The following is a 23796-nucleotide window of genomic DNA, read 5'->3' on the forward strand; positions in this document are numbered from 1 at the left end:
GTGAGGCAACCCAGTGCTGCTGCTGGCACTTGTGTGGTATGGGCCACTCCTGTTGGTGTCTATGCACACATGCGTGTGTGCATTTGTCTGCTACATCCCACCTCCAGCCCATGTCCAGCACTGCTGCCTGTTGGCACCGGCTGGCTGCTGGAGCTCTGCTTGGCAGCCCCACGTAGATCTGATGGGGTGGATGCATCGTGAGCATCCTGGTTCAGATGCTCATCTGTGTTGGCCCTGGGCACAGAGAAGACCTGGCCTGGGCAGGGGAGCTCTGTGCACAGAGCTGGGGCTGAGCTTCTTCCCAGTGCCCAGGCCTAGCGCTGGCATAGCATGACACAAGGGAAGGCTCTGGCCTGCTTGCTGAAGTCCTGATGAAGCCCTCTTTTCTACAGCACTGTCAGCTTGATTTCTCCCCATCATGTCAGGCAGCTACATCCATTGTTTCTTACCCATTTATTTACCCCTACTGCAGCCAGGGCTCTGCAGCAGTGCCACAATGGAGCACACAGTGGATCAGCACACAGCCAGGAGCTGCTGGTGCACACAGCAGCAGGTGCTGTCTCCCCTCAGCCCTCTTTCTAGGACCTGCCTGAGGATCCTGGGTCCCAGGAGGAGCCCTCCCAAAATCATCTCCACCCTATTAGCATCACATAGCAGGAGTGGCCCTGAGGAAGCAAAGGGCTCGATGGGGAAGCCCCGCTCAGGGCAGTGGTCAGTGCTGTCAGAAGCAGGCACTCCATTCTCCTCCTCCCCACCCTGGCTGCTTTCACTGTGCTGCCACAGCTTATGCAAGAGATTTCTGCAGAAACCCCACAGATGCTGGGAGCAGCAGTGCCAGACACCCTATGCCAGGCCCCAGCAAGGGGCAGAGGCACATATTTCTGCAGCAGAACTGCTCGAAGCTGAGTCCAGCATTGCTGCACTGCTGTGAGAGCATGCAGGAGGCTGAGAAGAGACAGCAATGGGGAAAGCACACCCTCTACGGGACAGATTTATTGAAACAATTGGGACCTAGCGAATAAAATCAACTGTTGGATTTAATTATTGCGTATATCTTCATTTCTAGGACTAGGAAAATTTCAACTGATAAATACACATTTCATCAGAATGCCTTTGGCTGAAATACACCATGAGCACATTCTTCAAAGTTACAACAAAAGTTTTAGAAATCTTAAAAAGGGATTTTCCTTTACTAAAATGAAGGAGTGCACCCCCCACCCCCACCCCAACAAGGCGCTAGGACTGACAGACAGGAACTCTTGGCTGTGCAAAGCAGAGCGTTGATTACAGTAAAAGAAAGGAGTCAGGAAAGGAGTGGGGAGACTGCATAGCACTCGTGAGAGGTACGGCAGCTCCAGCGGCTCAGGTCAGCATGTCCCAGAGGCAGCAGCAGCAGAGCGCAGTCCAGCACGCCGTCAGGCAGGCGCTCTCGCCCGAGTCGTCCCTCCGCCTCTCCTCCACGACGTACACTGCAGGGACAGAAGAGCTGTCAGTCGGTGCCCGTATGGCCCCGGTGCCCAGAGGTGGCCCACATCACTGGGGAGAGTTCTGTGGCAGGGAGCCGAGCCTTGCGAGGAGCCTCCAGCTCAGGAACAGGGATGGGAAAAATTAATTGAACATCGATTAAAATAAATTTGGGTAGTGAGAAAGACAAACATTAACACAACACCTTTCCTAACCCTGCCTCAGCATCACTGACCCCTCTGGCTCCTCCTTCCTGCCCAGAGACACCAATGGCGAAGGGCAGCTGCTGTCAGCACACAGCACTTCCCCTTTCACTTCGCTCTTCAGCCTCCCTGTACCTTCCCCTGCTACTGCCAGGAGGTACAAGCTGTGTAACTGCTCATGCAAATGGGCGCTGGGGGTGCTTCTCTGCCCCTGCAGAGCCACAGGTGGCTGTGGCCAGCAGGGACCTCCAGCTCCATCTGCTCCATCCCTGGCTCAGGCAGGGACACCCTGGTCAGGTGCTCAGGACCACACATAGGCAGCTTCTGCATAGCTCCAAGGAGAACACTACAGCCTCTCTGGGCAACCTGTGCCGGTGCTGGTTTCCTGCACAGTACAGAATTGTTTTATAATTGCCAGAAGGAACCTCCTGTTTCTGCCCACTGCCTCTTGTCCTGGCTCTGTCCTCTCTGCACCTTCATTCAGGTGTTTATAGACACTCATGAGATCCCTCTGAGCCTTCTCTTTTCCAGGATCAACCAACCGTCCCATCTCTCAGCCTTTCCATGTAGGAGAAGTGCTCCAGCCCCTTCATCACCCTCACAGCCCCTTGTTAGCCTCTCTCCAGTAGCCCCATGTCAATCTCTGTTGTCCTGGGGAGCCCAGAACTGGACCCAGCTCTCCAGCTGTGGCCCCACAAGAGCTGAGCAGAGGGGCGGGACCACCTCCCTCTCCTGTTGGCAACACCAGGCCGAAGGCAGCCCAGGACGCTGTTGGCCTTCGCAGCAAGGGCATGCTGTTGACTCATATTCACCTCAGGGTTCTCCTGCACCCCCAGGCCTTTCCTGCCAGGCTGCTTCCAGCAGGGTGCCCCACTGTGTCTTGGGGCCTGGGCTTGTTCCTCCCCAGGGCAGGGCTCTGCCCTCCCCCTGCCTGAGCTGCAGGAGGTTCGTGTCAGCCCATGGCTCCATCCTGCCCAGGGCTCTCTGGATGGAGGCATGATATGTCCCTCAGTCTTCCTTTCATTATTGATGTTCTTGGAGGAGCCCTTCTCAGTATCCCTGTCCAGAGTCATCTCTGTTAGGGCTTTATCTTTCCTAACTTCGTCCCTGAATGCTCAGACAATGTCTCAGTGTTCCTCCCAGGTTCCTCGTCCTTTCTTCCACCCTCTCTATGACTCTCCATTCTCTGTTTAGCCCTCCTGGCACTTCTGCCTGACTTCCTATGCTTTGGGATGGATCACTCCTGAGCTTGGAGGAGGTGGCCCTCAAACATGAACCAGCTTTCTTGGGTCCCTCTTCCTTCTATGTCCTTATCCAGGCAGACTCTTCTAAGCAGATCCTCAAAGAGGCCAAAGTCTGCTATCCAGACATCCAGGGCTGTGAGCTTACTGTGTGCCCCTCTCCCTGACCTAAGGAACATGAACTCCACCATCCCACAGTCACTGCAGCTAAGGCTGCATTTGACCTTTATGTTCCTAACAAAACCCACTCTGCTGACGACTGCCATCCAGCAGAGCACCTCTCCCCATCAGCTCCTCTGTCATCTGGACAGAGATCTTATCATCAGTGCATTTCAGGAACTGGATTGCTCACTTCCTTCTGCGTTTGTCCCTCCAGCAGATATTGGAGTGGTTGAAGTCTCCATGAGGACCAGAGCCGGTGAATGTGAGGCTGCTCCTATCTATCTGTCAATAGAGGGCCTCATCTGCTTGTTTTATGAAGTCAGGTGGCCTGTAATGTCACCTATCTCTATTTTCCCTTTAATCCTACCCATTAAGTCTTGGTTGTCTGTTCATCCATGCTCAGGCAGAGCTCCATGAATTTCAGCTGTTCTCTCAATTAAAGGGAAACTTCCTCTTTTGCAGCCTGTCCTTACGAAAGAGTCCCTGTTCTTCCACGACAACACTCCAGCCACAGCCACGGCAGCCACCCCACTATGCCCCCTGAGCCCATGCACTGCACCCACACAGCACTGTTTAGTAGTGAGGGGCTGCAGAGTGCCAGCAGAGCCCAACACTGCCCCACGTCAGAGCAGAGCCCCTGCTGCTCCCAAAGGGACCTGGCACTGCCACAGCTGTGGCATGAAGGCAGTCTTAAGGAAGGGAAAAATACTGCTGAGCAGTGCATTTGAGGGAGAGGAATGGGAAATGCGAGGGATACAGCCCTGCAGACATCTAGGTCAGTGCAGGAGGAGGGCAGGAGGTGCTGCAGGCATGGAGCAGAGGTTCCCCGCAGCCCCTGGGAGGCCATGGCAGAGCAGGCTGTCCCCCTGCAGCCCACAGGCACTATGCAGAGCAGATGTCCATGTGCAGCAGGGGGAGAAAAATTGGTAGAGACTTAAGTGTTCTGGGCTGCCCACAACCCCCACTCCTGGTTCTCCTGCACTGCTCAGAGGAGGAGGCAGAAGATTGTGGATGGGAGTAAGGTGTTTTAGTTTGCTTTTAGTTCACACTGCTCTAGTTTGTTATCAATAGGCAATAATTACATTAATCTCCTTTATGCTGAGTCTGTTTTTCCTATGACAATAACTGGTGAGTGAACTCCCTGTCCTTATCTCAACCTATGAGCCTTTTTTCCATTGTATTTTCCACCTTCTGAGGAGGGAGAGTCAGAGTGGTATGGTGGTCCTTAGCTGCCCATCAGTGTTAAACTACTGCGTGCCAACAAGATTATAGCCCTGCACCCGCACTCTGAACTTGGCTTGCTCATTCCCCATCCTGTGTGCACTTGAAGCACTCTGTGCGCTGGTCCCATTCATTTCCGTATTGGTTGTTCTGGATGGGGGATGGAGCAGGTGGCTCTGTCAGTGCTCCTAGCAAATAGCGCTGAGAGCAGCAGGAGCTGCCTTAAATGCATTTTCCCAGAGGTGCCACCAGCCTCACTGATGTGTTCAGCTGTGCCCTGCAGTGAATCCATCACAGAACTTTCCCAACCTCCACTCATACAAGGAGGCAAAAGCCCCAGGAGTGAAGTAAGAGGATTTGGAAAAAAAATTCAGGTGGGTTCCTTGCCACTGGGTCACTTTTATAAGCAGAAAATGCGATTTCAGTACAAGCTGATAAGGACCCACCAGCTGCCAAGCTGCATATAGGACAGGCCAGAGGCAGTTTTCCAGGGGACACCAACTTGCATATCTATAGTGCACCTGCGTTTGTCTTTATTGGCAGTACTAAGTGAGGTTGTTTCCTTTCGGTTCCTCCTCACTGAGCTTGGAGATCACACCTGAAACCGCAGCACAATTTGAACGCAGGCACATAACATTTCTTGGGTCTGTTTGTTATGCTCTGCATGAGACACACAGGCAGCCAGCGCTCCGGGAGACTAAGCGCGTGGGGCTGACAATTCAGAGGTGTGGGCAGGAAAAGGTACACTTTGTCAGCCTAGTGTTACTCCATCCTGCTATCACTGCACTTCACAGGTGAGGCACAGAGCAGCGGAGCCCAATAAAACCCATCAGATATGTACCCTCAGACTACAGCCTGCATCCCCAGCCTCAGGCAGCCCCCCTCTCAACCAGATGCAATAACAGAGGAAGCATCTCCTGCCATACAGGCACAGCACAGCCCAGCTCCAGCAGGGCCCCTGCACCTCTCAGCCAAAGCACTACAGTCCATTCTGCTCCTCTCTCTGTGACTTTACAGCTGCATATGACTATCCAGTTCCAATGAAAGGTGCTCTTGGCCCAGCAATGGCAGGGTGAAAGCAGATCTCCCGGCAGCCCTGAAAGCAAGAAGTCATGCTGCGCTCCCACAGGAGCAGTGCCTGCCTGTGATCCTGCCCACCCCTGCAGAGCTCACACGCACACATTCTGTCCCTCAGTGTGAGGTGCCCAGGCAGCAGATCAGTGTGCAGCCGTGAGGCTAGCAAGGGGAGGCTTGCACATGGGGCTGGGGCTGTGCTGCCCAGGGGTGCCCACTGCAGCACAGAGCAGAACCAGGGCAATAATGCCTGAGCCCAGCATCCCAGCCTTCTCCAGGGACCCTCTTCCACTCCTTTGAAAGGATGGACCACACACACATCCCATCTAGAAGCGTGATCTTAGAGCTGTGATGGGTGGTGAACCCTGCCCCACACAGTGCCTTTGTACTGACACTGCCGCAAAACCAAGCCATTCAGTAAGGAGAGCAGCTGAACAAGTTCAGCTTGGAAGGACTGAAGGGAGGAGCTGAGTTTCAGGCTGGGAAAAGCCTCCAAGCCTTTTTTTTTTTCTTCCCCCCCCCCCCCCCCGTGGCAGATCCACAAGGTCTGAACCTTTTGGTGCCTTTGTTTCCTCTGAGAAGGGTTCCGATACAATGTGCAAAGACAAAACACTTACCAAGCAAGCCAGTACAAAAAGATGACATGCAGTTTTTGAGCAGCACACACTGCCCACTGAAGGGCACACAGGAAGGGCAAGAGCTCCTTGCCAGAATGGAAAACCCCTATGGAAAAGGACAGTCCCCAGCTCCTGCTGTCCCTTGGAGCCTGCAGCCACGTTTCCCACAGCTGCTTAGGAAGCTCCCAAAGCAGCTCCCTCATTGCTGTGAGCTGAGGCAGTCTGGAGGCAGGCTGGCTGCACGGCGCAGCTCAAGCTCTTCTGCTTCAGAGCAGGATGGTTGACATGCCCAGAGCTGAGGGCCATGCTGCCCCGAGACATCCAGATCGGCACTGCACACAGGGCAGGAGGATGTGCTGGCAACCCTCGGGTTCTGGCAACTTGAAGTCAGCAGACAGACCATCCTCTGGAGAACACCAGCAAGCACAGGCCACCGTCCTGTGCCCCAGAAAAAGCTCTGCAGCATATGACACTCCCAAGTCCAATCAGTGTAAGCTTACACTGCTTTGAAAGCACTGCCTTGCATCCCCGTTCAGCTTGGTGCCAGAGCAGCTGGGATGGATGGGGCTCTCAGGCTGGGAGCACGCAACTGTGCCTCCTTCCTGCACCCCGCAGGGCTGGCACTTCACCCTGAGCAAGGGCAGACCCTGCACAGCACCTGCAGGCAGGAGGCCAGGGCCCCACACTGCCACGCCAGGCAAGACATCTGCCAGGGCTGTTCTGAGCACACCAGGCTGCCTGCAGTGGGAGGATGCAAAAGAGTTGTCATTGTCAGTGTATCATTTCACAACTCCTCTGTTGCACCACTCGAACCAATGATGGGTTTATTGGTTTGTTTATAACTCACAAAGTATTCACTGAATGCAGTTTCACTGCAGGATCTGCTGGAGGATAGTTCTGCACAACCATCCCCACCTCAAAGCAGAGCTGAAACAGCTGCCCAGGTGGTTTATGTATAGGGAGCTGCCTGAGACTGCAGGCATAGAAGGAGAGTTTCTGTGAAGTATTTATGTTTAATCCATCAGAAATTGTAAACTACAGCCAAGCATTGAGGACACAGTGACAAAGCAAGTTCAAAGCACGTTTAAAGTGCTGTTATGAAATGCTTGCTGAAATATTAAACAAAATGGCTTCTGCAGATCTGGGCCCGCACAATGGCAGCTCCCCACTCCCACCGTACGGCCGTGCAGGTGGTTTGAGCTGGATCATAGATGGATGCTGCTGCTCAGCACAAGTAGGTCAGCACAGCTCCGCTCCCATCCCTGCAAGTCAGTGCTGGCAGCTGCTGGCAGCTTCTGGAACGGTGGGCATACAGCTGGCAGCAGGCAGGCTGCTGGAGAGGGTTCAATCATGCCATATGCACTGATGTTAAGGAGCTTTTCCTCAGCAGCCAGCTGGGAGCAGGGCTCGCTCTTAAGGTGAAGGCTGGCTGGTTATTCACTTGCAGCTATCAACGTGCATGCAGCAAAAAACAGTTTGACAGAAGTGTAGATAAACCATTCCCAACACTGAGCTAGAAATAACAGTTCCCTGATTTTGGGCACTGAGCAACTGAACATCAGCTTCAAAGCACTAAAACACAGCGAATGAAGAACCCAAGGAAGGCAGGAGCACGCCTCGTAGCACCTCACTCACTCCTCCAGGACTGTTCATTGGTGCCGCTTTCAACGCAGAGGATCCCCTATAAGCAGGGCACTCACAAGGCAGCATAACAAACCCATTCCCAAACGACCACATTAGTGACACAAACCACTCAACACCCTCCCGGATGACGTCTGCCAGCAGCTTCCCAGCACTCCTACTGCTCAGCAGCCTTCTATTAGCAAAGAGCAGGTCTGCTGCTGCAAGAACTGCCGACAAAAACCCAACCCCAAAAACGTCAGCTAGGGACCAGCTGTTTCTATATGCTTTGTGTCAGAAAGCAGAATACCTCCCAGCTGCAGCCAGCTGACTGTGGCACGCCTTACAGGGACTTCATGAGTTCCTTTGTGCCCAAGGTCAGACACCCGAGGATCTCCCGCACAGCACCAGAGTCCTTCCCACTATAAGCAGAAGCCCACGAGCGCTCTGGGACAGGAGGTCCTACTGAGAGCACAGACAGAAGTGACTGTTTTCAGAGGCTGTGTTGTGTTTTTTTCTGTTATTGTCTGTTGGGGGGTTGTCTGATTTTTAAAGGCTCAATTTTTTCCACTCCCACTGCTCTCTGTAGAATGGGATGGAACGCGTTAAGAACTGAGCAGACCCTCCCATCTTCTAATCAACCTCAGCAACTGCAGATCAGGATGAATCACACTTGCTCCAAAGCAGCAGCGCTCCCTGTAATCACGCAGTACCAGTCTGCACAGCCCAATGCAAATACCTCCCACTTTGTTTTTAGAACAAATACTACAATACCTTGTTATTTCATGTACAGTCTCCTTTATCTTAAGCACACACATTTTCTTTATGCTCATACCTCATTGATATGTTAATCATTAGCTCCAGGAGGGAAAGGCACTCGCAGTGTTTTTCACCCAGTTTGGCACAAACCAAAACCGTGACCTTAAGCTCTGGTGCTCCTTATCCCAGTGCTTCAGGGGACCTACACGGACTGAGGTGTGGTGACACGGGCTCTGCTAACACACCCAGACTGCGCTGCCACAGACACTGCCGCTCTGCTAAGGTGCCAACTCACCAGCATGGAGAAGCCCTTGGAGAGCAGGGAGGACCACGAGTCCCTCCGGACACTGCCGCGTGCCCCTGAGGCTTCGGCCCTTGTTGAAGTATTTCAGGTAAGGCACTCAGGCACTCTGCAAATCCCACTTCAGGCAACCAGGAGCACGGCTGACAAGAAGTGAGGTGCTGCTTCTTCAGCTCCAGCCACAGTCCCAGCACAGACCCGCTCAGCACTGCGCTGCTGCACACATCAGGAGACGCCAGGAGTGCTCTGAGAGGAAGCAGTGATGAGCAGTTACCGACCACTGCTGCTGCAGACTGCAAATCTCCAACGCTATCTGCACGGCTGCTTGCCATAGCAACAGCTGCTCAGAGAAGAAGCGTTCATTAATGCCACTGTTTTCTCCTCTGGGAGGAAGCACTCAGTAGAAAACAGACCAATAAGATTTTTTGCAGTTGTGATTAAAGTGGTTTTGTCACAAGCTGTTTCTGCACCAAGAGCTTTATTTTTGCTTGTTCAGACAGCCAGTGAAAATCAACACTATTTTAATAGTGATTTCTGATGGTTAATCACTGCCTGCTGCACATGGTTACTGTCTGTGCATCCGCATAAGCCTTCAGCACATTGGTACTGAAGTCTTCTCAAAGTCCTTCCATTCCAGATGGAGACAGAACAGAGGAAGGTAGCACAAGGGCATTAGCAGCAGCCAAGGGATGCAGAGTGACCAGAGCGTGCACCCCACAGGAAGGAAGATCCAACCAGAGCTCCCCACACTGCAGCATATCCTGCAGTAAATCCCACACTGGCACCAAGCACAGAAGAAAGGGCTGCACTCCTGGCGAACAGGGGGACTAGGCCTCCAGCTGGAACCGGCACATTGGCTCCCACCAGGGCTCCATTCCACCCCACACCTCCTTCCATGCCCACGAGGCACTCCTAGGCAGAGCTGGGGCACATATGAGGTGTTCAGCAGCTCCCTAGGCACAGAGCACCTTTCAGAGACCTGTCACACAGAATAATAAATAAATCAGCTTTGCCCTCCACCCCCAGTTCAAAGGTACAACAAATCTGGGCTTCAGACCCTGCCATTTTCTGCCAGACTCTGATAGATACTGACATAGAGATATTTCCCACACCTACAGAAATTGAGAACTCCCTCTAATGTTTATTTTCATTGAGAAATCCTAATGTAGTCAAAGCCAGGATGAATTTTCCAGCACACCAACCGCGGGGGTAAGAATAGCACGTTCCTGCTTGGGCTAGCACCATCAGAGGAAACCATCCTCGGTCCCAGGTTTAACCAAATTCTGGCTTGGAGCTGCAGTTCGGGTTGGGGCAGCTCAGCCATCAGCCCCAGGACAGCATTGCTTGCCAGCAAGCAGCCTGTGCCAGGGGCATTATGGGCACTAGGAAGAGGCATCGTACAGCAGGGCTGGGGGAGAGAGGACACCAACTTTCAAAGCACACTGCAGTAAGAGAAGCAGAGACCAGAACACCTGCCAACAGATTACAACTGTCCATTTTTTGTCAGGATACCATCTGTCTGGAGACAGGGCTGGAAGGCACAGCAACAGTTAAACTGAGAACCACAGCAGCCTGCTTGGAAAGGATGGACATGCAGAGAGAAAGCCAGCGGAGCTGCTCACGTTGCCTTCTAAGGAAACTTATTCTGGGGATGGTGGAACCGAAAGGCATCCGGAGGATGAGCTGGAAAGCCCACAGCTCCCTCCCTCAGCACTGAGACCTGCAAAGAGGAAGAATGCATACTTTGGCCTGTTTGCTCTTACAGGAGGCAGGCAGCATTGCTGTGCCTACTGCTCTTATTGCCCCAAGCACCACTGCCACTCATCAACTTGGAGAACTCTGATTTCCCTGTGCATGCAATTGGTGAAATGCAGCGCTGAGCTCTGTTTGCCACCAGGAAGGCAGGCTGCTGCCAGAGCCTGGCTCCCACACCCAGCATGGTGTAAGGGATCAATGGGGGAAACAAGTAAAAAGATGAGAGCTGGGCAAATGGCTAACATCAAACAGTGCCTTCACAGCTATGAGCAAAGGATGTCATTCGTACTTTTAAAGCACATCATCAATTACTACACCGCACCTCTGAGAGTGAGAAGGAAGCACCTGCTGGTCATCACCTGTTCCCATGCACCAGCTGACACTGAATTAATGCTGTAATTAAAATACTGATGGGGAAATGGGATAGGAGGGCTGCTCCAAAAGTAATGCACCTCTACAGGTAGAAATCAATTTGTGTAGCTCCCATCCCAAAAGCCAAGCCAGCCATGAGCCCCTGTGAGACACAGATGTTGTTCCACTGGAGACAGAAATGCTGCCTTACCATCCGATTCTGACAGCGTGTATATGTGAGGACCTACAGATAAATACTAGAAGGAAAACATCCAGATCCAAAGTGCCTCGGCAGTTATTATTTCTACCTGTGGATCAACCGAAGCTGGATAATTGACTGCTTCTCCATATCAGCACAGCAGAAGAGCCCACCCTGCGGTTTGCCCATGCAGTACAATACCTTTAAGCATGATCATTGAGCAGAACAGGTTTCCTAGTTCTCAGTGTAAGTAAATAAACCCTAGCGTAAGACTTGGAGTAGCTTAAACCATAACATTAAGAAAACTCAGGCAGGGGAGCAGAATGTGCTCTCAGGTGGCAAAGCGAGCACACAGCAGCCCTCCAGAGACCTGCCTGGGAACACTGCTGGAGCTGAGCAGCCACATCACACAATGCCAGACCAGCCTGCAACCTCTTGATTCAGTTACAGTGAGAGTTTTTGCCATAAGAAGTTCAGCCGCCCAAATAGATTTACAGCATCAGTATAATGGATCTTTAAAATTCAGCTTTTTTAGGGCTATCAGTTTTATATTAAATGCTGCTGGAGGCGGTCATTAAGGGAAGCCCCACCAGGAGCTCTCTCAGAAGACTTCTATGAAGCTGTCACCGAACACAGGTCTGCCCTGTGTTTGATTGGCTGGGTGGGAAGGAGAACAACGGGGGAAGAATGAAGGAAGAGGAGAAGCTTTGGCAGAGAAAAGAAAAATTGAGTTATAATCTTGACTTCATTTTACACATTCATAAATGTTCTTTTAAATAAGTAAATGTATTCCACTAAGAAATTACCCTTCATTTTATTTTTTGCCTGCTCTGTGGAACACACAGAACCATAAAGTGCTGAGAGTTACAACTGGGGCACATGCAATAAAGCCACACCTTGATGAAGGCAGTGCCAGCAAGAAGCAAAGATCAAGCAAAAAATACATCAGTGTCAGTACTGTGATACACAGCATGACTGCTTTGGTCCAGAAACCAAAGTGCACTGCTCCAGCACGTGGGGCTCCTGCATGTTTTAGGGAAACAAAAATATGCTGAAGAGTCCACATGCATCCCACGTGCTAGAAATACTTGGCTCCTAGTTACAAGTAAAAGGCTTATTTTTATTAAAAAAAATCCCCATTGACATGAACTTAGTTTGTGGGGTTTATATTTATTTTTAGAAGTGGTCATAAATAGGCAGAAGGCCCCAGTGAAGCTTCTCTCTCATGTGTGTTCAACCTTAAAGACTTTTTCAGAATCACTTCTTCAGGCATGTTTACTGCTTCTGGAGCAACAAACTCAGGAGCTCCTCTGACCTTCACAAATCTCCTGATAAATTCTGCCATTGAGATGCAGTCTGAACTGTGAGCTCCTCAGCTTAGAAGGTTCTTTAACCCAGCTCTGTGCACATGCTTATCTATGCATGAGGCATAAAAGACCCCTCCTCCCCTTCCCCCAATTACTCTTTTTTGTACAATGTTGTCTGAAAATTTCATCCTCACTCTTGACATCTCTTCTAAAATTTGCTTTTGTTTTTCTTTGGTAACTCAGCAAAATACTCACAGTGACCATAGCAGTTCTGTCACTGTGAAGTCTGCCTGTTTGGCATCTGGATATCACCCCTCAAGTACAAAATGACATGCTCCTTCTTTATAATATGGGAGGTTAGCACAGTACAGGAGACATAGGCAGCATGTGTACAGGTGCTAAGCATTGTATGGGAAACTCTGGATGCAAAACACACCTAGTCCTGTTTTTGTTTAATGTTGGTTATGAGTCAGCAGTAGGAATTTAATGGAGGATAGCAACCTTATACTTTTGCAGCTTGTTGTCATTAAAGCCTTTTAATTGCAACGTCTTTGTGCTTCACCATGGGACACCCTGCTCAAGCAGAACTGCTCTGTATCAGCCAGAAGCAGCTCAGTAGCACATGGCTGCTTGCTCACTGTCCCCAGGTGGGGGAGAGAACTGCAAAGGTACAGGTAAGAACTCCTGGTGTAGGTACAGACAGTTTGCTGGGTAAAGCAATAGCTACATACACAAGCAGAGCACAAATAACTCTCTCACTGCTTTCCACATCAGGCCAATGTTCACCACTGCCAGTGAAGCAGGACTCCTCACGTGCAACCTGTTTCTTAGGAAAAAAGCACCAGCTCTCCAAACAGCCCCCGTCTCCTTTCCCCTCCCCAGCTTTTTTTACTGGTGACGATGCCATAAGGTGTGGAACATCCCTTTAGCCAGTTTAGGTCAGCGCTGCCTCCCAGCACCACACTGGCAGGGTGGCTCAAGGAGCAGAACTGCCCTTGACTCAGTGCGAGCACTGCTCTGCACCAACTACATTACTGTGCTGTCACCACTACTTTTCTCACATACCAAAAGCACAGCACTGTGAGTTTCCACAAAGGCTAATAACTCTGTCTCAGCCAAACCTACGACAGGGGGGAGTGAATCGATGACCTTCAGAGGTCTCAGCCATTATGTTTAATTACATTTAATTCAGCAAAAGGAACACAAGACACCAACTCCCAAGTTTAGTCCAGAGACCATGTGGCTACAGGAAGCCAATTCCGAAACAAGATCTACTAGATGATTGGTTTGTGGGTTAACATGCAGAACAGCAGTTGTGTTTGCTGAGGTTTAACACAAAACTGTGCCTTCTGCAGCATAAGCCTTGGCTCTCACTGGACAAATATTTCACTGCTGGTCCTCTGCAGCTCCCCAGCCAGTTCTTTGTGCTGGTTGAAAGGTGCCTGAGTAGGGGAGAGACCTGAACAAAAGGGCTTTCAGTGCAGTTTCCTGACTGAGTCTGATATGGGATCCTTTCAGCATTCAAAGCAGCAGATCTGCCCAAAGCAACAGGACACCTTTCCCTTCAGCTTCTGCCAGAGCATCCCTCTGTGACTATAGCAGCAAAGTGCTACTTGCAGTAAGCAAAGCAAGTTTTCTGCTTGGGAGACTAGGAAGTTTTTCCCTGAGAACACACCCAGACACGCCTGTTAGCCATTGCAAACAGGGTGCATTTCCCAGGGAAAATCCTGGTTACACTTCAAGTACAAGTGGCAGCAGCAGTAGGAAGCATCCCCATGCTGCTACCTCCTCTGTCTGAGGAAGACCCTTGAAGAAGGAAACTCTTTTGTAGGGGAAGCTGAGCACATGCCTTGCATTTACTCATGCTGTCATCACGGAGATCAATAATCAAGAACACTGAAAAAACAGGTTCTTGAAAATATCCCTTCACAGTTCAGTCTTTCTACCCACGTGTCAACTCTGGATTCACCACAGTGGAAAAACTACTCAGAACTATCTCAAGTTCCAGTTTCCCATAAAACCAAGGGCTTTGAACATACCTTTGTTGCACTGCACTGTTCAGTCAGAGTATCACACAGTAGTAAAGCAGAGGGGCAGAGAAGGCAGTTATCTCAAAAAAAAAACAGCAGAAGCATATCGACTCCAATCCTGAGAAGGCTTCTAGTAGCATACGGAGCCCCAGTGGTGTAGGACAAAATATGGAGAATGACCTCAACAACTAACAGCCAAGGACGGCCTCACATAGCAGCAAAGACCTCAGAGGAATTTTCTGAGCACTGATAATTTACCAGGTGACATCAGCTCCACTACCCACTCTATTAGTCAATCTTTACAACAACAGCAGTACCTGAAGCACTTAGCAGTGAAGCACTGACTTAGGTTTGACATAAGCGTTAGTCTTCTTTCCACTCCTAGGTTAGACCTCCTGTGACCACAGCAGACACCTCCAGCACATACAGACCTCACGTCTATTCTTCCTGAGGGCAGTTCCCACCTCAACTGTATCTGGACAGCACTTCTGTGATGCCCACATCCATTCCCACAGAGCAGCCCTGTCGGCAGCTCTGGCCACATCCTCCAGCACCCCAAGGGAGCCGTAGGTACTTAAGGCTCTTCTCAACAGCTCAGGCCTGTCCGTGATACTGACTGCAGCAGAGGTATGGATGGTGCCTGGATTAGTACCATTACCACTGAGGAAACCTGAAATAAGAACTGGAGTTGGTATGACAGAGTCTAGATGCCTTCTCTCAGCACCGCCCTTCAGAAATATACAGGCATTGAGGAGATCTCCCTGAGCCTTCTCTTCCCCAGGCTGAAGGGTCCCAGTTCCTCCAGCCTCTCCTCATACAAAAGATGATACAGTCCCCTCCTTGTCTACTCTGTGACCCTACTCTGACAATTCAAGCCTGCACTAGACACTGCAATGAGCCCCGAGAGAGCTATGAGCTCTCTATGAGCATTAAATCAGCATGCTATACTGAGAGGAAGTGGCACACAGAAGGACCGGCTACCTACCAAGGTAAGTTACATTGTCTTCCTTCCCTTCCCCAGAACCTGCTGGTTTTGTTCTGCACATCCCCTCCTCCCCTCAAAAAAGGAAAAACAACCACAACAAAAAAATTATAGCTTCAGCAAAACACACAGAAATCCAGGAATTATTCCAATGGCATACAAGATCACCTGGACAGCTACATCCAGCCTCATGAAAATGGACACACATTAAGTACTGAACGTTTGAATATCAACAGCTCTAGCTTCACAGCCTTCAGCTAAACTTCTATGAACCTGAAGACAGGCAGGAGAGTTGTGGGAAACCTAGAGCCAGCAATATGTGTGTACGACAACATCACTGCAACGATTCCCTGGAGGGATCAGCATAAAGGACCTTCATCAGTATCTTCAAGAGTCAGAGAACTATCAGAGGCCCGGCAGCAAAAGATAGCAGTAAAACAAGCTATAATCAGAACACCTCCCTCAAACAGGTTTCCACCTCCACCAGCCAGAAGTGGGTAACCACACTACTTCAAGGTCAAGCATCTCTAAGACAGAAAAAGTCACAATCACTCTGCACCACTGCTGCTGGGCATACCTGTGTTTTTAGGCCCATCTGCGTACACCGGTCCTGGAGGCGGAGGTGCATTTTGCCATCCATACTGCGGATAACCTTGATAGCCTGGCTGGCCTGGTGGGTACGGTCCCGTGGGTCCGGGTGGATAGCCAGGGTAGGGGCCAGGAGGGCCACCTGGCTGTGGTGCATAGGGTGGGTAAGGGGCCGTCGGGCCTGGGCCAGGGTAAGGTGGAGGATTTTCGTAGTTCATTTGGGATGCAGAATCTGTCCTGTAGAAAAAGGAAAACAAACAGAAGAGTTGGTTTGCTTTCTCCCCAGCATATATACTCCATTTCAGACTGCTCTCCAGAGGACCAGAGTTTGACATGACAGACCTTGGAGTACCTGCTCAAGCAGCAAACTGATTTTCAACCCGATCATAGGGACAGAGCCTGAGTTGAAGTGGTTTCTTTTAAGTAACAGCAGTTCACAGCAGCAAGGAGAGTGGTTTGCTCATTTCCAGTCACACATTAGCCAGTCACACAAAGAAATCTGCTACTGCAAAGAAAATGCCTTCTGCTTCCCCTCATGACTAAATTGCTTTCAGCACATATTTAAAAGCGATTACTTCATGTTTCTGTCAACATTACAACAGAAAAAAATACAGAAAAGCAGCCCATCCAAGACACACAACAGGTAGCCTCATCTGCAGCAGAAGAGTGCTTCGTTCAGGAACAGAACGTTACATGTCTGCTAACCGTTACTAGACTCCAGACTCACTCTGGAGCAAGGCTGTGTCTGAAGAATTTCCTGATGACTGTGTAACCCAGAACATCACCTGCTCCTTCCAGCACTATGCAACCAATCCATTAAGCGGTCACAAGCAATCAGGACCGTGGGCTCACTCTCATTCAAAAAGCAACATTAAAAACACTTCAGGGACTTGAAGTTCACAAAACCTATCTAATTGCATTACTCAAGTCACAGCCATCAGAAGACAAGGCTGCCATCACAATGATGCAATTCAGTTAGCCTCCAAATAGCATGACTGAGCAAGACATCCCTTACGCAAAATTCCTGATACTTCTCTCTGCTTGAGAAACCTAAGTGTCCCCAGTGCTCAGGAGCCTTCCTGGTTTCAGTAGCTCCCCCAAGCACGCAGCAAGGAAGTTCTCCCTTCACAGACCTGGCCAAATGCAGGCAGCACATCCCACAGCTTACTCAGGTGCAACAAGCTAGAGAACTGGGTCACCAAAGACCGCTAACGTTCATCTAAATTAGAAACAGCCCAAATGAGTGGCCAAACAAAAGTTTCAGTGGAAGAACAAGGCTGGAGCGAGTATGTGTGAGCAGGCAGATACCAATATGGCACCACTTGGTGCCCCATGCCCAAGCCAGCCATGGGAACACACAGCTGCCCCTGTGCTCAGAGCAGGGGCCTGCAGCTCTGTGGCTGCACGAAGCAGGATGACAGCTGCCCTCATGGCTTTGCGTGTTTGCAGCAGCAGCAGAGGCTCAGGGGAAGCCCGCCATGGCCCATAGCCCTACAGCTCGCTCCCACATGCAGCCTGGCACCCAGGAAACACACAGCACACCATGGTGGCACTCATTGCACGATGCGCCCAGGGCCAGGGGGCCATCACTACCAAGCTCTGGTAGTCACGTTCCTGCAAGGGAATTTGTCCCAAGGTACATTTTATAGAATACATTTTCCTTGTTCCCACTTGCATTACTGGTTACTCTTCTCTATTTGCCCATTTCAAACCACACAACAATATTTACTTTTCCTCCATTCTCATGAACCCACACACAAATTTACATGCCTAATAGCCCTATTCACTCACCTAGGTACGTGTTAGCAAGGCAGGGCCTTAAATCATTAAGCAGATACCTTTCAGAGACATACTTGAGCTCCTACTCAAGCATATTGTCAAGCATTGCTGTGGGCTCTCACCCTAAATTCCATGGAAGCTGTAACCAGGACTAAGCGCTGTGAACTTGCATCAGGAGTCATAGTTGTAGGTTTCCCAATAAGCACTTGGAAGACAAAGCTCTAAAGAAAGAGGCCAGCATGTCAAGTGAAGCCATCTGTTTTTCACAGCACACCAGGAAGTCCCAGCAGGAAGAGCCAGGGCTGTGCTGCAGCCTTGACTGATCTGAAACTTGAGTTTAGCACTAAATCCAGCAAACTCAGACCTCTCGGACGCCACTGAGTACATGCCCTGCCTGCTGCTGTTGTACCAAGACATCAGGGGTTTTACCATTTTCTTCAGATGCACACACCCCTATTCTTTCTCCCCTCCCCACTACTTTTTAAGAGATAAGCTTGCTAATATACCATTACGTTTCTCTAAGCTCTCCTTGAACTTTTGTTCCATGCTGCCAACCAAACACTGCTTCCCCTATCCTAACAGAAGGACAGGATTTGTAAACAGGCAGCTCACCGTGCCACAGGAGGCCACATTCTGGCTCCCATAAGGGCTGGGGAGGAGGGAGAAAAAATAAATAAAGTTTAACACCAAAATAGGAGTACGTAACCAATACAGGGTATATATGCACACATACAGGCCCTGGGCAGCCTGATCCAGTGACTGCCAATCCTGCCCACAGTAAGGGGCTGGAGCTCAGTCATCTTTAAGGTCCCTTCCAACCTAAGTCATTCTACAATTCCATGATATAGAGAGCCACACACAAATACAGACACAGGGTGGGAGGGAAAGTTTGTACATAAGTACCATCTTTCTTAAAATCTTAAGTCTTTCTGCATCTGCAGTCTTTGACTAACACAGGCAAATGGTGCAGACAGAAGCATAATGCTTTGTGTACTTGCAAATATATATATTTTTAACCTGTCCATTTTGGCAACCGCTACACTTTGGAGAAACAATTTTCATCATTATGCTTTTGAAAATATTCATTTCTTTCTGGTGGGTTTAAACTTACTGCCTCCTATGAGATCAGCATCCCTGCAAAGCTGCTACAGAACTCGTCTGTTACTAACCTCTGGTTTCTCCATCTCCCTGAGTGAGCAAGCAGCCGGGGCAGGCCCTGCAGCTCCCCCAGAAGTCCCCTTAGCAGGCTGGCCCTCACAGGTACCTCTTTTGGAGTCGACACAGTTCTAGCCCTGTAAAGGAGACCAGCATGGACGTGTATCTAATTGCTGGTGCTGAGGACATTTTGACATCTCCGCCAAACTGAAACCAGTATGCACAGAATCTGCATTTATGCGATACGTGTGAGCAGCATGGTACATCAAAGGCACTAACCGACCTGCAAAGAAGTACCAATCCTCATGGGCAGCTAGAGGTCTGAGTCTTCAAATACAATCTCCTATGAAAACAGATCAAGTAGGTAAAAAGCAGTATATATACACAGCAATCTGACCTGCGTACTGAAGGAGGACCAAAAGCCTTCCACTGTATAGGAAAAAAAAAGACTTATTACCAGCTTTTGGAAAGCTGAGAAGCAAAAGCTGGCTTTCATGACAGCAGAACAAGCACCACGCTCCATCTGCTGTTTGGGTCAGGAAGAATCACACTGTGCTCAGTGGGTATCGACCCAGCTGGGCTTCGTGTGGAGCGAGACCGAGGGTGCAGTGAGTGACACAGCCCCAGCGGGGCAGCGGAGCGCCCTGGCATGACCCACCCTGCCGACGCCTGCAGCACTAGGAAGCAGTTTGCCAATACAGAGCTCTAATGGAAAGTACATCGAACATCAACAACGCAGCTCTTGGCAACGAGCCTAGAATTTAAATGATGTGAACAATATCAAAATGAAAAAAAAAAGTACAAGTGGCTTTTAAATGGCACTGGTTCTGTGTTTCCCTCTTGCCAGTTTCTATCCAAGCTCCACAGTGACCGCATCAAAGGTACATTAAGGATAAATGGTAAGATTCCTCCTTGCCTGGCCCCTCCCGAGGCTCCTGCCCACTCCAGCAGCAGTAACAGGACAGCAGCACTGCACAGCCCTGCTCAGAACCATGCTGCTTCCCCAAACACAGGTACAGGCAGAACTGAAAAGCCCACCTTTGTGCTGTCAAAAGAAGAGATTCAAAACACTGTTTTGTTCAAATCAGTTTCCTCAGAAGGTCTCTGAGTGTAGGGGATACTCTGTGGGCAACAGGAAGAGGTGGATTTCCTCATCTTTATCCAAGCCAGAACTCCCCTAAACAACAACTCTGCGGCCAATCTGAAGGGCAGAAGCCAACAGACCAGGCACCTCTGCTGGCTGACCCACATCAGGCTTGGAAGAACAGCATCAATCCTCACAAGCGCCCCAGCTGGGTGCTGCCTTCTGCAGGGCCCTCAGAGCCCACCGAGGAGCCCAGTCTGCCCAGGGATAGGCGAGGCTGTCCCTGTGCCCCACCGAACAGAGGGTTTCAACCCCTCCCACCTTTCTGGTCCTATTACCCATCACGCTTTCTTAACAAAACCACATCAGCACACAGGCTTCCACAGAACTCTGTGTTTATGCGAATGAGCTTCACTGCCTTGCTAACTGTTATGAACAACAGTAATTGTTTTGAAGCCCTTCAGAAATGCTATTCATCCCTTACTCCCCAATTTTCATTCTTCCGAAATGCTGCCCACTGTATACCTCCACGTGCTGCACAGCAAAAGTATCAGTATGAGGCTGAAGAGCTGCTTGTGTAATTTTGACAGTAAAACTGCTAGAGGAAAAGAAGACCAAATCCAACGTTCTGTTTCTGGTATCATGTGAACTGTGCCCTTGCAAGGAAAAAGTTTCACATTTTTCAGATGCGATGAAAGGCTTTGAGAACACGTGATGTAACAGCACAGACCAGCAGCTGTGACGATGAGAAGTAGTGCAGCACAGATCCTCCAGCGTTACAAGCCAAGGCACTCAGTGCTCACGCACCAGCTGAGCTCTGCCCTGTGGTGTGTCAAGATGCGTGAAAAAGAAAAGCCCTTTTTATGGAACACAGAGCAGATACAAGTGTTGGCACTTTGGTTTCAGGCTCTGAAAACTTTCTTGTGCAATGCGTTTGTTCAGGTCCTTGTGCAATGTGCTACACCAGAGACACCTCCAGAAATATGTAAGTATGTATGTTGCTCTGAAAGGATGCATTAAGACTTTTTTAAGGCATGACAAACACCAAACCCAAAAATCACTGAGAACATCTGATTGTCAAGTTAAACCAGATTGCAAAGTAGCCAAAAAAAAAACTTTGTTGTTCCAACCAAAAAGAGAACAAGAAGCACACACACTGATTGGCAAGTAGATTAATAAGCACCTAAGATAGATAACACAATCCCATGTGTTATTCAGATGGTGCCCTGCAGCAGCCCGGTGATGAAGCAGCAGCCCCTGACACCAACATGCTGGTGGATTTAATGGAGGATGCTCCCCTGGCTGCCTAACGACGTCCTATTTTCTGAAGAAGTAACCACACTGAAAGGCAGCACACGGCTTCTTAAACACAGTAGGGTCACACACACATTTCCTACATCTCTGATCTCCCTCCTCAAAAAATGGCTTTTAATGACAGGCTGGAAAATTGGATAGCATAGGCTTTCTTGCTTGTACTTTTCCTGTTTTTCCACATCACACATGCAGCTGTAACACGATGCTTTACTTAGCCTACAGGGGACATACAAGAATCTTCTTTAATGGCTGCTGGTCACAGGGGACAAGCAAGCACTTCTGAAGCAACGCTTTCACAAGAAAGCCTTTGCCTTACAGCTTCTTCTCAGTATATGATGGAGTGAGAGTCCAGGGCCACCAACAGCTCATGAGACCAAACAGTGCCTTTACAATGCATTATAATGCTGATATAGAATACGTCTTTCTGACAGGCAACAAAAAGAAACTGGAATAGTAATGACTGATGTAAGGGCTGCAGCCAGACAGATCTACAGCAAAGCTGAAGCCTTCCCAGCACACCTCGCCGGCACCCAGCCCAGTGCAGCTCCCAGCATCCTCCCAGGATAGCGCAGTGGTGAAGCAGGAGTGTGCCCACAGCTGGGAAAGGCACCCTGCCGTACCAGGCACCTCATCCGGAAGGCTGGAGGCAGGCAACAGCCCACGTGCTGGCTGCAGACTGCACGATGCCAGAGCTGCAGTAATGAGCCTGTCTGAATGACTCAGGCTTCTCACTATCTTCCCCTCTTCCCAAAAATGACAGTGCTACTCTCTGCTCACTGAGCCACAGGGTTTCAGCTGAGAAACAGGAAGTTAAGAGGCACAGCACACAACTGATTGAGTAGAAAATATCAACATCAGAGGGGCATACGTGAACTGTGCTTGCTCAACCACTGCCGCTACAAGTGATCCTGGCTCCCTATGGCCTGCGCACAGACAACCCGTAACTGAAGGAAGGCAAATTTGTTTGCTGAAAACCTGCAGTTACACAAGCTTGCTCTGCCCTGCTACAAAACATGACATTAATCTGAACATGCACAGAATTACTCTGGAAAACAAGTAGTTCCTCTGCTAATTGCACACAAAGCCCTCCAGGCAGTCCCCCATCATCACTCCAGGGCAATGCTAGGAGCAGAGATGCTGAAGCTCACGTTTGCAGACACACCCGGGCTGTGAGCAGCAAAGCTGCAGCCAAGCCTCGGTGCAATACGGCCCGGTGCTGGGCAGCACCAGCACAGCCCAGGGGGGTGCCGGGTGCCGCGGGCAGGCTGCATACAGAGCTCAGTCGCTCCGAGGGCATTACTCCATGGCAAGAGCAGCCAGCAGCACCTGCACACTGTCGGTCACTGCTCACAAACCCTTCGGAGAATGAGAAACCCGTACGTTTACAAAGACAGCCCTTATCCAGCACGGAGGAGGCAGTCCCTAACAGTGCTGCACAAGTTTCAGTACTTGGGGGAAAAAAACAAAACAAAACAAAAAAAACTTAAGAACACCGCTGCGTGCACTGCAGATTAGTACGGAACGCACCGACTCCCAACCACCCCCAAAAAGCACTGAAATCTGATCGCCGCAACTTCGCGAGGTTCGGTCCGTGCCACGCAGCAGCACCACTCCGACCATCTCCGCACTCAGTAACCGACGCGGCTGAGAGAAGCCGCTTCCCAGCAAAGGAGCACCTCCACACGGCGCTGTCCTGCACGCTGCGGGGCACGGAGCCCGTCCGGCCGCCCGCCCTAAGCCCCTGCCTTCCCCCGCCCGGGTCGGGCCGAGCCCCACTCAGGCGGTCCCTCCCGGCGCCGTTCCCGTCACGGTCGCCGAGGGGCCGCGGGGGGGGGAGGGGTGGCGGGGGGGGAACTGAGCGCCTCCCGCCCCCATCTCCCGTTTCACGGCGACGTTCCGTTACCCGGAGAAGCTACGGAAAGGGGAAGCGCGGATCCGGCGCAGCCACAGCGGTCCCCGAGCAGAGCCGCCCCCGCCCCGGGCCCGCCGGCACCGCGCGGCGCTTCACCCGGCGGCACAACCCCTCCACCCCCCGGCGGAGCTCAGCCGCGCCTCGGAGGAGGGGGGACGGCCCGAGGTCAGCGGCAGCACCGCGGCCATCGGGACCCCGCGCGGCCGCTCCCGCCCCGCTCCCCGCCGTACCTGCGGCGCCGCCTCGCCCCGCACCTGCCGCGGGCAGTGACGCACCGAGCGCCGGCCGAGCCCCCCGCCCTCCCCGAACGGAGCCGGGCGCTGCCGAGGGGCGGTGCCACGCAGAGAGACCTCCCCGTGGGGGGGGCGCGGCCTGGAGGGAGGGGCGTGGGCGATGGCGACGTCGGCTCCGGCGGCGCCGGGCGGGAGTCCCGCACTCGAGCGCGGTGTGGCGGCCGGCGGCCAGGCGTGAGGCCGCCCGCCGTTATCCCCGAGCTTCCTCCGCGCAGTGCGGACTCGGGATTGCGCAGCGCGTCACGGCTTTCTGCTACCAACGGGAAACCGTGCCTGGGAGCTCTAGGGAAAGCAATGTAAAATAAACGAGGTCAGGGACGCAGCGGGTCGGGGCTGCGGGTCAGCGCTGCGTCGACACGTGAGCGCGACTCACGGGCTGCGAGGG

The 23796-nt window shown here is 51.2% G+C and overlaps 3 protein-coding genes across 6 annotated transcripts in view; 1 reads left to right on the forward strand and 2 right to left on the reverse strand.

Annotated features, from left to right (window-relative positions):
• The window catches only part of PFDN1 (prefoldin subunit 1), a 42604-nt gene extending 29784 nt beyond the window's left edge, over nt 1–12820 (forward strand). For 2 of the 4 annotated variants that reach the window (XM_040646873.2, XM_040646874.2), the window contains exon 4: nt 8551–9119. In XM_040646873.2, the coding sequence (XP_040502807.1) occupies nt 8551–8586 (36 nt within the window). In that variant the 3' untranslated portion in view covers nt 8587–9119. Of the gene's footprint in view, nt 1–8550; nt 9120–10169 lie in introns of those variants that run through there. The other 2 variants (XR_005839478.2, XM_040646872.2) reach the window with 2 other exon arrangements.
• CYSTM1 (cysteine rich transmembrane module containing 1) lies at nt 963–23401 on the reverse strand. The gene is made up of 3 exons (NM_001390852.2): nt 23349–23401; nt 15864–16111; nt 963–1469 (listed from the first exon to the last, which is right to left on the reverse strand). The coding sequence occupies exons 2-3, from the start codon at nt 16090–16092 to the stop codon at nt 1363–1365; spliced, it is 336 nt and encodes a 111-aa protein (NP_001377781.1). The 5' UTR covers nt 16093–16111; nt 23349–23401; the 3' UTR covers nt 963–1362.
• PURA (purine rich element binding protein A) overlaps nt 16084–23796 on the reverse strand; it is a 51716-nt gene continuing 44003 nt past the window's right edge. The window contains exon 2 of the mRNA XM_025154959.2: nt 16084–16111. The gene's annotated coding sequence lies outside the window, so the exon portion shown is untranslated. The remainder of the gene's footprint in view (nt 16112–23796) is intronic.

Source organism: Gallus gallus, chromosome 13 (assembly GCF_016699485.2).
Source record: "Gallus gallus isolate bGalGal1 chromosome 13, bGalGal1.mat.broiler.GRCg7b, whole genome shotgun sequence".
NCBI classification, from domain to species: Eukaryota; Metazoa; Chordata; class Aves; order Galliformes; family Phasianidae; genus Gallus; species Gallus gallus.